The sequence below is a fragment of the Ambystoma mexicanum genome, chromosome 10, assembly GCF_040938575.1.
Source record: "Ambystoma mexicanum isolate Mex_15411 chromosome 10, UKY_AmexF1_1, whole genome shotgun sequence".
In the NCBI taxonomy this organism is placed as follows: domain Eukaryota; kingdom Metazoa; phylum Chordata; class Amphibia; order Caudata; family Ambystomatidae; genus Ambystoma; species Ambystoma mexicanum.
Genome location: NC_090932.1, coordinates 1474165285 through 1474177770, shown reverse-complemented (window position 1 = coordinate 1474177770; position 12486 = coordinate 1474165285). Strand labels below are relative to the sequence as shown.

The following is a 12486-nucleotide window of genomic DNA, read 5'->3' as shown; positions in this document are numbered from 1 at the left end:
TCTATGTGAGACCAAAGGAACTGACTTAGGGTTGGGGTTTGGTATTCAGGAGAGAGTGGCTATCAGTAATTGGCACTCTGAGGTTAGTGATTTTTGGTAACTTAAGTACTTAATACTTTTGAGGTTGATAAGTTGTGTTTGGATAGTATTCGGAGGAAGACAGCATTACTGACCCTCATGAAGGATAAAGATGTAGATCCGAAACGCGTAGGGAAGATGAACAGTGGATAGTTGATATCTCCATGCTTGTGAAAACAGTCTATGCAGCCAAACAATACATGCATCACAAGTCTTTGACTTGTCAATACGTTTTAGTCTTTCGCTGAATGTTATGGGTGGTTCACCCACAAAAGTGTGCATCAGTGTTACTCACTGGGTTAGTGAGTCCTGATTGTGTTGGCTAGAAATCACTGCCCATAGCCATGTCTTTATTGTTTGCTTGCTAGGCACTTATACAACAAGTAAATTCTGTTTCAAAGCACCCACAGGGCAACAGGGAGGGAACATGGGAATGAAACACATTAAAATACACAAATATATTAAATAGAGTGGAGGGAAAGGATGAACCTCCTATGCCTTGTGAGTAATTCAGGACGTGCAAGTGCAGGAAGGAAGAGGGCAGTGGGATAGGTGCTGGGGTGTCCATGCTCCTGGGTGAGCCACAGATAAAGTGCAAGGTATGTTAAGTGCTACACGGCTAGGAGCCACGTTGAGTGAAAGTGTGATCCTCCAGGGTGGAGGGTGTGTCGAGACAAGTGCTGAAGGTAGACAGAAGCTGGGGCAATTGGGTGTGGTGGTCAGGGGCCCAGAGGCACTGAATCTGTTGGTTGTCTCCATGATCATCAGTCTTGCTTCGCAGCTGCCAGAAGCACGGAAACTGATCTCCTGAACATCCATGAAGACCTGCTCTCCAACCTTGATTGCAACACTCCCTGTGTCCTCATCTTACTTGATCGCTCTTCTGCCTTTGACATGGTCAACCCTGCCATCCTGCTCAACCGTCTCCGTGATAACCTGGGGATCACCGGTCAGGCCATGGTGTGGCTGACTTCTTTCTCCTCTGATCGACCCTCCCAGGTTCAACTTGGGTCCTTCCTCTCCTCTATCTCCATCTGTGGTGTTCCCCAGTGGTCTAACCTCTCTCACTGGCTGTTCAACCAATACCTGGCACTTCTGGCCCACTGCATTGCCGCACTCTGCCCCAAATTCCAGTGCTATGCGGATGACACTCAACTCATTTTCAGGCTACCTTCAGCCACCTCTTCTCCCTCTCTCATCTCTGACTGCCTGTCCACCATCCAGGAGTGGTGTGCCGTGAATAATCTCTGCCTTAATGCCAGTAAGACCGAGATTCTCCTCATCGTCACACCCGCACCCTCCTTTCCTGTCACTCTCTGGCTGGCCTCTCTTGGCCCTCTTCCTCCTCCCACCTGTGAGGCTAAGAACCTTGGGGTCATCTTAGACTCCACACTCTCCTTCTCTCCTCACATCTCTGACGTCTCCAAGAAGTCACACTACCAGCTGCACCTCCTCTAAGGTATTCTTCCTTTCCTCTCCTTCCCCAAGAAGCTCACTGTCTTCAGAGCTCTGGTTCTCTCTAGGCTGGACTATTGCAACAGCCTCCTTCTAAATCTGCCTGCTTCTACTCTCCGCCCTCTGCAACTCACCCAGAACAGGACAGCGAGACTTGTCCTTGGCCTCAAGCCCAGGGATCGCATCTCTCCAGGACGGAAATCTCTGCACTGGCTCCCAGTGGCTGCAAGGTTTATGTTCAAAACCCTCTGCATTGCCCACGAGGCCTTCTGGGGCCTGGGGCTGCATACCTTCAACTCTCTCTTCCTAAATATCTTCAATCACAAGCTCTTCGCTCATCCGCCTCCAACTCCCTCAGGGTCAGTCGCTTCTCCAAGCAACGATTTGGTGGTAGATCTCTTTCTTCAGCTGGGGCCTCCCTCTGGAACTGCCTCTCTCCCTCCCTGAAACTTGAGGAGAATCATCTCCAGTTCCGGAAGCATCTCAAAACCTTCCTCTTTGCTTCTGCTTTTTCTCCTCCTCTCCCCTGCTGACTTCCTGGCTGAAACAAACTGCACTGGTTACTTGGCCACCCTCGGATCTCAGACCCAGGTCCCCTACCCTGCCAGTCGCACACCTGCACTGCCTTCCTGGCAACCCCCGCACATGGGAACTGTTCTGTATCCCTACAGTACCACTACCAGCACTTGACCCCTGATGTCTGCACTTACCCTTGCACTTGCCACCTGCTGGCCGTACTTTTACCTATTGTTATTTATTCTATTATCCCATGAATTGCACTGTCCCCTCCCCCTTCCCATGCACTTGCGATCTGAATGACACCTGGTCTAGTAGGATCGTTGTTTGTGTTCCCTTTGTTCCCCCTCCCTTGCCTCGTCACGCTTTGAAACACTTGGGAATAGGTGCGTTATAAATGCCCTATCATATCATAAGGGCACAGAACACCAATCACAGCAACTGTGACATTAGCATAGGACAGAAGAAGGGAAGGAGGAGGTAAAGAGGAAAGTCTTGTGGAGCTTCTGGAATTTAAGTAAATCATGCGCAAGAAGCAGAGAGAGGGGGAGGCAGTTCCATGGGAGGGAGCCAGCTGAGGAAAGTGATGGACCACCTGCCCTCTGTTTAGCACCATACATGAAGGATAGCCCTAAAATTGCAACGTCATAAGACCTAATGCTGCCAAAATTAAAAAATACATAGCAATTCCAGCAACATGACCTAACCTGGCAAGGTCACCAAACTCCCAAGAAGTATATATTTCTCATCACTGCAGACAATTTTACCACACATCATCCCAGCAGAGGTGCCATATCTCACACAATAAAACAGCCAAATCAAACCGGAGCAAGGTGGCATGATCCAATTTCGGCATGGCTTAATGGGAAGCCCGATTCACAGATCCTCACCCAACCATCCATCTACGACGGATGCAATAAGAGTCGGATCCAACCTGGGGGACAGGACATCTGCAAAGTGATCTGTTACACAGGCATCGTGTGATACATGGCAGAAAAAAACAACCTAGTACCAGGCAACATCTTGCAGACAATGTACATACCTCAGGGCAGCGGCTTTGCGTTTGATTCTGTGTAAGGATCAGATTTGTCATGACAAAAAACGTGCTTTCTGCCTGCATGTAGAAACAAAAAGATCTGGTTAGGATGGAGAGAATATCAAACTGTAGATACCACACATTTAGTCTTTGTATGACTTCAACTAATCTGGAGAAAATCTAATGCAATGCAACCCTTTTATACCATGCCACCATTAGTTATACATTTTGTACCGTTCTCTTGAGTTTATACATAGGATGTAGGGTTTATGTTTCCACCACTGTCTGGGTGCACCTGGATGAGGCTCGGGATGCAGGACATGGCTTTTGATGTACAATTAAGTACCAAAGCTATATCTTGCCATTTCGGACTCTTGTTGCACTGGTTGGTCTTCATTTCCAGCCTTGGTTTGCGCTACAACATTTAATATCTAAAAGCAATGTATATTCTTGTGGATTTGTTAGAGTTTTCTTCGGCACATGACAAATATTGCACTGCATCAGCGCAGCATTTCACAAATTCACTTCCTCGTCTTATCACATCACTTAGCCGTAAATGCTGGCCTGTCCCGACCTATGGCGATCTGCTATCAACTGGGACATTCACTTCCTTCTCCAGTGATGGCACTTAGCAGTGAATGCTGGCCTGTCCCGACCTACGGCGATCTGCTATCAACTGGGAAATTCACTTCCTTGTACGGTGATGGCACTTTGCCGTGAATGCTGGCCTGTCCCGAACTATGGCGATCTGTTATCAACTGGGAAATTCACTTCCTTGTCCGGTGATGGCACTTCGCCGTGAATGCTGGCCTGTCCCGACCTATGGCGATCTGCTATCAACTGGGACATTCACTTCCTTGTCCGGCGATGGCACTTGGCAGTGAATGCTGGCCTGTCCCAGCTTATGGAGATCTGCTATCAATTGGGAAATGTGCTTCCTCATTCCAACATGGACATATGTCGCACTAGTTTTTCATTTAATACAGCGATTGCTCTGTCAACATGGTCATGCAAATTACTAATATAGAACTTCATAAAAACAAACAATATTCTGTAACATCGACACTCTTGCATGGGCCTTAACCAGCCCACACTGTCTACGATGGGAGCACATGACCAGTCCCTAATCCATTTGCGAAATTCATTACAATAAGCTGTATATCAGCAGCTATATTTCGATTGTATTTGTGCCAGTCTCTTACAGTAATTAGCCCACTCATGTTGCGGACCATGGCACAGTGGGGATTATTTGTGTCTGCGGGTAGCTGCACAGGTTACATGCACACCCAGTAGTCTGCACACACAGTATACGTTCAGTACCAGCGGAACACAATGTACAATAACGTCTCATGTTCCCATGTGCATAGTTGTTTATACTGGCCAATGGTTTCCGGGTTGTAATGTCTCCTTCAGCAGCAATATGACCTGGTTAGAAGAGAGCTTCAAAGATAGCCGACTAGTTTGCATTCCAGGAAATTGTGGACGGTTTCCTGGTGGGCACGTGTCAAGTTTAACTCCTTGGTCAATTTCCTGGACATGAGGTATGATATGATATATTATTTGTATCACGCTCGTACGGAGGGGAACAGGGGAGAACAAAACAACGATCTTACTAGGCCCAGTGACATTGAGAACGTGCAAGTGAAAGGGAAAGGGGAAAAGTGCATGGAGAGGGGAGAGTGGAAAGTGCGGAGCAGAGGATAGACAGATAAATAATAATAAATACACAATGAAATAGATAATGGAGCAATAAACAGGGGTAGTGCAGCCAGCAAGTGGCAAGTGCTGGGTTTACGGCAGCAAAACTGCGTAAGTCTGATAAGTGCATAAAAAGAAGAAGGGGGGGGGGGCTGTATGGGTACAGATACAGTCCCCAGTGCAAGGAGTGTCCGGGAGGCAGTGCAGAAGGGTGGTGGGGTGAGCAGGTACCTGGGCCAAGGGGACAGAGGGTGGCCAGGTGCACAGTGCCAAGAGAGCAGATCAGCTGGGGACAGGGGGAGAAAAGGCAGAAGCAAAGAGGAAGGTCTTGAGGTGCTTCCGGAACCGGGGATGGTTCTCCTCAAGTTTTAGAGTGGCAGGGAGGCTGTTCCAGAGGGAGGCCCCGGCCGAAGACTGATCTACCCCAGCTTGTTTCTTTGAGAAACGACTAACCCTGAGGGAGGCAGAGGGAATGTCTACTCTCGACTGTTTGAAGCCAGATCTGAAAGCCGAACACGTCATGCCTGGTCAGGGCCTCGTTAAGTAAACCGCCGCGAGCCCTCCAGTTTGACCTAAGTGAGTGTGTGCTCATCATACATGAGAAGGGTACTCTCGTTTTTTTGCCTAATGTGGTGGGAATTCAGCAACACCCTATGACCAAAAGATCTATAGAGGAACAAATAGAAGATCAGCAGTATTGAAAAGCAGACTATTTTGTTGGCATGGCAACACTCGCCCTCACATTAGTCTGGATTGGCTGAAGTGACTATTGTTATTTTGTGTGTTTTCTGTCATATCAACAAATGAGGAGCTGCTGTGCAACATGTGTGCTTATCAGGAATCATGGCGTAGGGAGATCCTGCCTCACCGGATGCTGCCCGGGTGGGGGCAATCATGCAGCTTCCTGTGAGGTGGGACATGGAGGAGTGTATGCACAACCTCAGCCTCCTGAGCTTCTTTCAAGGGGCCCACCGGGTGGACCTCTCATTCTGTGACCCCGCTTCCTGCTTGGCACTTTGTCCTTTCCCTGGCAAGCTCTCCCTCCCGTATGTTCAGAAGTAATTAAACCAGCCAAGTAAGCCCTGTTCTAGTGGGAATTTCCGCCTAAAGATCAGATTTCCTGAGTTATATGGCGCAGACGACAAGCGCGTGAATTTAAGCTCCACGATCCTAGTCCAGAGTACAAAAGAGACGTGTTTGGGAGGATGTGCAAGATGCTGCTCCAGACCTTCCCCGTTGCCAGGTATCTGGACTGTAAGAAAGTACCACACAGCTATGCACCACATAGCGCTTCACAGGAAATCCTGGCACTCTGTGTGCCATCCCAAGGGAGAGTAGCACCCAAGACACAAGTACTCGTTCAACACCTTTATTCATCTTCTCGTCATGGGGTGGAGCAAAGACGACGGAGATACGCAACTAGAACAGAAAGGGCATGTTCTTATAGTAACAGTGTCGGGATGGAGGTTTACATTAATCAGGTGCACAGGTTTAATCTAAGGTACCTAGTGCCCGAGTCCAATGTCTACATCGTTAACTAACCAGGTACTAGGGTTGCTGCCGCTTGGTGTCAGTTCACCCAGAGTCTAAGGGAGTTTTAAAGCATCCCAGCACACTTCTTTACTGGTCATGGCACAGGATATCTGCAGCTTTGTTATGGACCCTACTTGAGACTCCAACAGGCTCCTACCAAGGAAAGAGCATAGGTTCCTGCCCCCTTGCCATGGAGCCCACTGGACGACACTCGCCCATCATGAAATTACTGACTGTGCATCTTTTCCTAAGGAACCCTTTAGGAAGGATTTAGCCCCCACCACCCATCCGTCCATATGAATCATTTTCAGGTTGAAGTAATGTTGACATACCAGGAAAGGGTGCTTATCACAACAAGATTCTCTCCTGCTTTGTAGAGTTCTCTGAAACTGCCGGGCTCCAGCTTTAACATGGTGACAAGACTTCATCAGTGTTATAAAACAGAAGGAAGTGATCTCAGAGCCCCCATGACCCTCCCAGGATCATGGCTTGGACCCTTAGAAGGACAATCAAGTTGTTGCTTCTCAGTAGTTCTGTCCTTTGCCAGTTTCCTAGAGGAGCCTTCATGCACCATATTTCCAACTATCTCTTACGGTTTGGACTATTTGATGTGGGCACCTAGTGTTCTCTCCACCAAGCACCCAGGTTCAAGGCAGTTTTGGAAGAATTCGAGGTCAGAGATGAGTAGTGTTGGGCGAGTGAGCCTCAATATTGAAAGTGATTGCCTGCACCCTTTAGCTTCGAATATGCTGCATATCCATCATGAGTTCTCTACAGGCCAAGGGCTTAGAGCACTGCCTGCCATCTTTGAACCAGGAAAATATCACAAGACCAACTTCACATGCTTGAGCTAGGGGAACGGGCTGCAACCTGCGGCTCACCAGATGATTTGGACAATGGCTCCCATGAGCGCTCACCATTAGCTATGCTGGCTACGGATGATGGGAGTTGTAGTCCAAAACATCGGGAGAGACAAATGTTGCAGGCTGCTATCCTACGTAGAGATTGGAAGGCGCCAATTAAAGCTTGCCTATAACCAGAATAGTAAGCTCATGAACATTATCCAGTAGAGTACCAGTTTCAGTCTCATTTCATAATCTTGCCCAATGGCATCCGCAACGGTATAGTGAGTGCCACTCCACATAGTTACAGCAGTTGCTGAAGGAATTAATTCTCCATTATCAGGGCATCAGCCATCATATGCCCAGTCAATCTTTCCCTGTTCACAAGGTCATCAACTTAAGTCTTGCGTTTAAGGCATGGACTGTGTAAATTATAACACTGGGATAAACAGCTCGCGAACAAAGGCATTGCGCCACATTTGACCCTCCACACCGCTAAATGGTTAGCACACTGTGGCGGTGCTGGGGAGAAGTGGCGCTCTTTTTGGCAAATCAAATCTCAAATTCTTTGAAACCATCAAAGTTTTGAATTTGCACTCCATCCAAGTGGAGATTTTGTATAAACTCCTTCCATGGGCAACGGGCTACCGACTGGGCCTACACAGTGTTATTTATTTATACACAATAAACCTGATTAAATTGAGTCAATGGAGATATGGTGATTACCAATGGGTTTTTCATCCATGTTAAGTCTCGGCGCACCAGCATCGAGAGTTGAGATTTTATTTGCAAGCTCATTTACAAAGCGTGAAAATTGTATGGTTGGTTCGTGGGGGGATGGGGGGGGGGACGGGGGCAGGGCACAGCTCAAGTGTACCATATCTTAAACAGAACATGTAGATCTCCCACTTGGCCTCACCGGACTGTTGCAAAATTGCCAGTATAAAGTTACCAATTGCAGCCAAAGCGGGACTGGTACTTTTAGAGAACATAGCACACTCCAAAGAAAGGGGGTGCTAAGCACAATCAAATGCCACTCTCAAACATAAGAATTCTAAAACACATATTTCTGTATTAAAAGAAAGATGAAATGGTTGATCTATCGTGCCAGTACCTCTCCTAAAGTCACATTTTGTCTCTTCTTGAAGACTGGATTTAGGCTAAATCCAGTCTTCAAGAAGAGACAAAATGTGACTTTCTAGTGCCCATTGTACTAACAGTGAAACAATGTTTCCCCTATACGGGAAATTAGCCTATAAGTTCATGGATCTTTAATATCCACCTTCTTAAATAACTTTCAGGTATTTGGCACTGTGCGTGATTTGAAATTAAACAATTTTGCACCCGCTTCCCCCCCCAAAACAAAGGGAACCCAAATTAAAATTTCAATATTGGAAAGCTTGAGCAGAAGCAAACCAGGCCCCAGGGATTTCCTAGATATTTGGGAACCTTGATCAACTGCAGCCTGCACTTAAGAGACGCTTGATTTCGGGCAAGATGCCGGACCACTTGTATTTAGGGCTGTAAAACGGCCTCTCCATGGCCACTCTAGAACGGACTGTGGCACGCTATTTGACAAAAAGCCTGCAGCTTGCCAGTTCTCTTCTTTTAGTCTTTCCGCATCACAATTAAAGCTTTGCACCCAGCTCTAGGTGCACTCGCACTCCTTTCTCCTCAACCCCTCACCACTGTGAGGCCATAAAGTAATGTTTTGGCTCCATGCAGTCTGCATCGAAACATAGGTGTGTCCTCCTTGCCTCTTTTTTAACCACTGTGCCTTGTTTGGCGCCATATTGCACCGGTTACTATTAATCAACTATATAACGAGCCAGCCACCCTGCAGCACACTGCTAAAGAGTGGCAAGAGGGCTTCATAAATATCACGAGTTGTGATGATTGATCGATATTGGACCACCTGATCCTCCTTGATTGGTTCGGGCTAATAGGCTATGGTCATCCCTGTGTCTTGTTGGCTCTACAATTGCTTATTGGAGTACTGCTGCACCCTGTTCAGTTCCATCGGTGCTAGCACTACATCCTAGAAATAGTGGCCGGTGCTCGTGAGCCCGGTCCAGCATCACAGTCTATGGAATAGAGATAGAGCCTAGGCACTATTGCATCCAAGTTTTTGTGTGCCGAGTAATTGTTTACAGTGGGTAGTTGGGTATTCCTGTCCTAGTATGTTGTTCGAATTTGTGAAAGTGCCACTGCGAGAGCTGGGTGTGCTAGAGCACTTATCTGACAGGATAGCGTAGTGAGTGACAGCAAGAGAGAGCGAGCCCAGTAAAGCATCAGATATTACTGCGCCCCACATCAAAGCAGTTCCGGGATCAGTTCCCGGACAGATCAGATTACGCATCAAATGATCCGAGAACATTCATGTCTGTTGGAAGAGGACAACCAGATCCAGCCCAGAACAGTTTCAATATAGGTGTTAGAAGGGTTCCATGTCATTTCATCGATGGGTTTTTTACCGCGATTTTTTTTAATGAAAAAAACAAAATCTAATTTTTTTACATTATTTTTGGGGGGGCTTACCCTTCAACCCGCCATTTTCTAAAAAATGTGATGGGTTTTTTCGAAAATAAATTTGCCGTAAAAAACCCTGCGAAAAAACATCCTGCGATGAAAACGTCGTACCGTTAGAAGGCCTTCGGTAGTCGGTGTGGTGTCCAGCTTTCCAAACAATCTGTCGAGAAGCATACGTTCATTGAAGCATTTGGAGCTTTTGGAGATTTGGGACTTGGCTACCCAGATGGAGCAGATGACTGGTGGAAAGACAGAGAAAGAATAATAACTAGCCTACTAGGCCACCAGCCTAGTGATTTTCAGCTAACGCAAACAGAAAGAACAGGAGAAAGACTGTTAGTGGGGAAAAAAGGGACAGGGAGAAAAAAGGAATAAGGGAAGGGAAAAAAGGTGAAGTGTAGGGGCCTATATCCCCAGGGTGGACTGTGGATTTACCACTTCAATACTTGAAACCTCAAAATGGAGTCACCAACACAAAGATATATTTCAAGTGATTTATAACTGAGTGCTCGATAAAAAATAAAAAAAAATAAAAAAAAATGGCAGGATGCTTTCCAAAAGAAAGGGCAACAGTGTCAGGGTGATTTGCCCAAAAGTGGCATTATTGATGTCACAGTGATCAGGATGGCCGAAGGTAAGGCGTCCGTGCCTAAAGTGAAAGGCAATGGGATCTGAGAAAGTGCCGAAAGAAACAGGGACTGTTCCACAGGGATGTACAAATGTTTAAGTGCCACAGTTCAATGCAAGTCAAAATCTGTGGCAACAAAAAGTCCAAAGTGCTAAAGTGCTCCCAGAGTTCACACAAAAGTCCCGCAAATCTAGTCCCTTAAGTAGGAGGTCTAGCCGCATCATGTTGCGCCCCTGAAAAAGGGGTCCTTCCCTTTGGGTGCTCTTATCCAGCAAATACTGTTCTGTCACGGTTCTCAGGCAGAGGGGTTTGGAAGGTCTGCCAGACCTGTGCCTTCAACCAATGAGAGGTCTCTGACAAGCGCCTGCCACTTTTCTTCAAACACCAGCTACTCTGAGCTTCTTCAATGTACCAGCTGCTGCTTAGGGAGCATTGCGACATGTAGGATGAACATATGAGAGATTGGGGACATGAACCTATCTGTAAAATACTGAGAACAGGTAATTTCTTTGGTTGTAGTGACGAGCCTGAATCTTCAAACCGTGTACTCGCAGTAAAAACTCCCAATACAGGACACGAGGCGATATGGCCATTCTACGTGAATTTCTAACTTTTTTTGGACTGCCCAAAAGCTGCAGAATTCTGAAATGATACAGGCCGTGTCCAGCTAGGCTTTCCAATCAAATCTAAAACTCGTCCCATTTAATGGCACCTCAGCTATGGGTGCCCAGAGCACAAACGTCAATACTGTGGGTGTTTCAGAAATGTATCAGTGGCCAAGGTACAGACAAACTCAGAGTAAAATGCCGGAGGCAAGAAATGCCCACAGTGCCCAAAATACAGAGGACAGCCTTTAGGATTCAAGGGTGTCCTGATTCAGTGAGCTCCGGGGCATCTTTCCAGAGCCATATCACCAATCCTTAGGAGCATATACTTATGGGTGGTTTACCTGCAACTGCTAGTCTTTGTTCCCGGTCTGTTACCTGCTTTCACCAAGTAAAGGTTAAGAATCTCCGTCAGCTTGCTGCTTCTTGTACGTTTACCGCTCTTTTCCTGATGGAACAGTGCACATAGCTTTCTATGCAGTTTTCATTTCACAAACATAGCTCCCCTTTAAGGTCAACGACATAGTAAACATTACACATACTTTGCATTTTCCTATTAGAATTAAATTGGAAGAGCAATTAATAAGTTAATTTTGTTAACAACTCCCAGCCATTTTTGTTTCACATCACATAATGCACTGTACCATCTCGTTCCTGACATTTTATGAGCAAAAAAAAACCTCCAAATATATGGGCTTTAAATTTGCAAAATGCCAAATGCACCATTCTTGGCTTTTTAATTTAACTGCATTCAAAGCACCAGCAGAAGTCTAGAAGAGGAGTACTGGGGTGGTTTATCAGATTTCATTTCTACTTTTTTGTCAAGTGTTGGTGGCAACTTTCTTTTTGTGGGATTTCTTTGGGAAGCCTTAAAAGGTACCCCAATTATTGACGACTGAGGTATCATCAGGCAGACTCGCAGTTAACAATTATTTGTGAAATGTATGTGAAGATTGAATATTAGTGTCACCATATCACATTTCAGTATTAAATGTTCACCTGCTGTTGGGACAATGCCTCGAGCTGGCGGCAAGTATTGTGACTACAGGGGGGTGGTCGGATAGCACCATTAACTATGGGACAGTCTAGCTATTAAGCCTAATCGTGGTACACATAAGGCCAGTACTATGTGGGTCTAAATAAAAAGACCAATCAATTGGTGAAGAATGACCGAGTCTCCAATGTGTTTATTGCACAAACTTCCTTCACCAAACCCAGAAACTCTTTGTATGTCTTCAGGTAGACTTGATGTCCAAATTGCACCCAGCATTTGTCTGAAGACCCCACAAATGAGCCATTTAAAAATTCACAGAATAAAACCATACGTTAATTCCAAAACACTGTGTCCAGCCAGGTTGGGGCACGGGTATTAAATGCAGACTTGGATTTGCTTCCAAGTAGCAGGTTAACTTCAACCTGCACCTGTTCTCGGAAGCACTGCTCGGCAGGTTCCACTTAAGGGACTCGGGCCAGTGTTTGGCTGCTCCATTAAGTGTTCCTGTCAACTACAGCTTTCTTCTGAGTTCCAATGCCTCAACCTCGGACAAATCCTTCACAACCAAAACC

The 12486-nt window shown here is 46.4% G+C and overlaps 1 protein-coding gene across 3 annotated transcripts in view; it reads right to left on the bottom strand.

Annotated features, from left to right (window-relative positions):
• P2RX4 (purinergic receptor P2X 4) overlaps window positions 1-12486 on the bottom strand; it is a 310487-nt gene that overhangs the window by 150044 nt on the left and 147957 nt on the right. For all 3 annotated transcript variants that reach the window (XM_069619562.1, XM_069619563.1, XM_069619564.1), the window contains exon 3: window positions 3092-3163. In XM_069619562.1, coding sequence (XP_069475663.1) covers window positions 3092-3163 — 72 coding nt within the window. The remainder of the gene's footprint in view (window positions 1-3091; window positions 3164-12486) is intronic.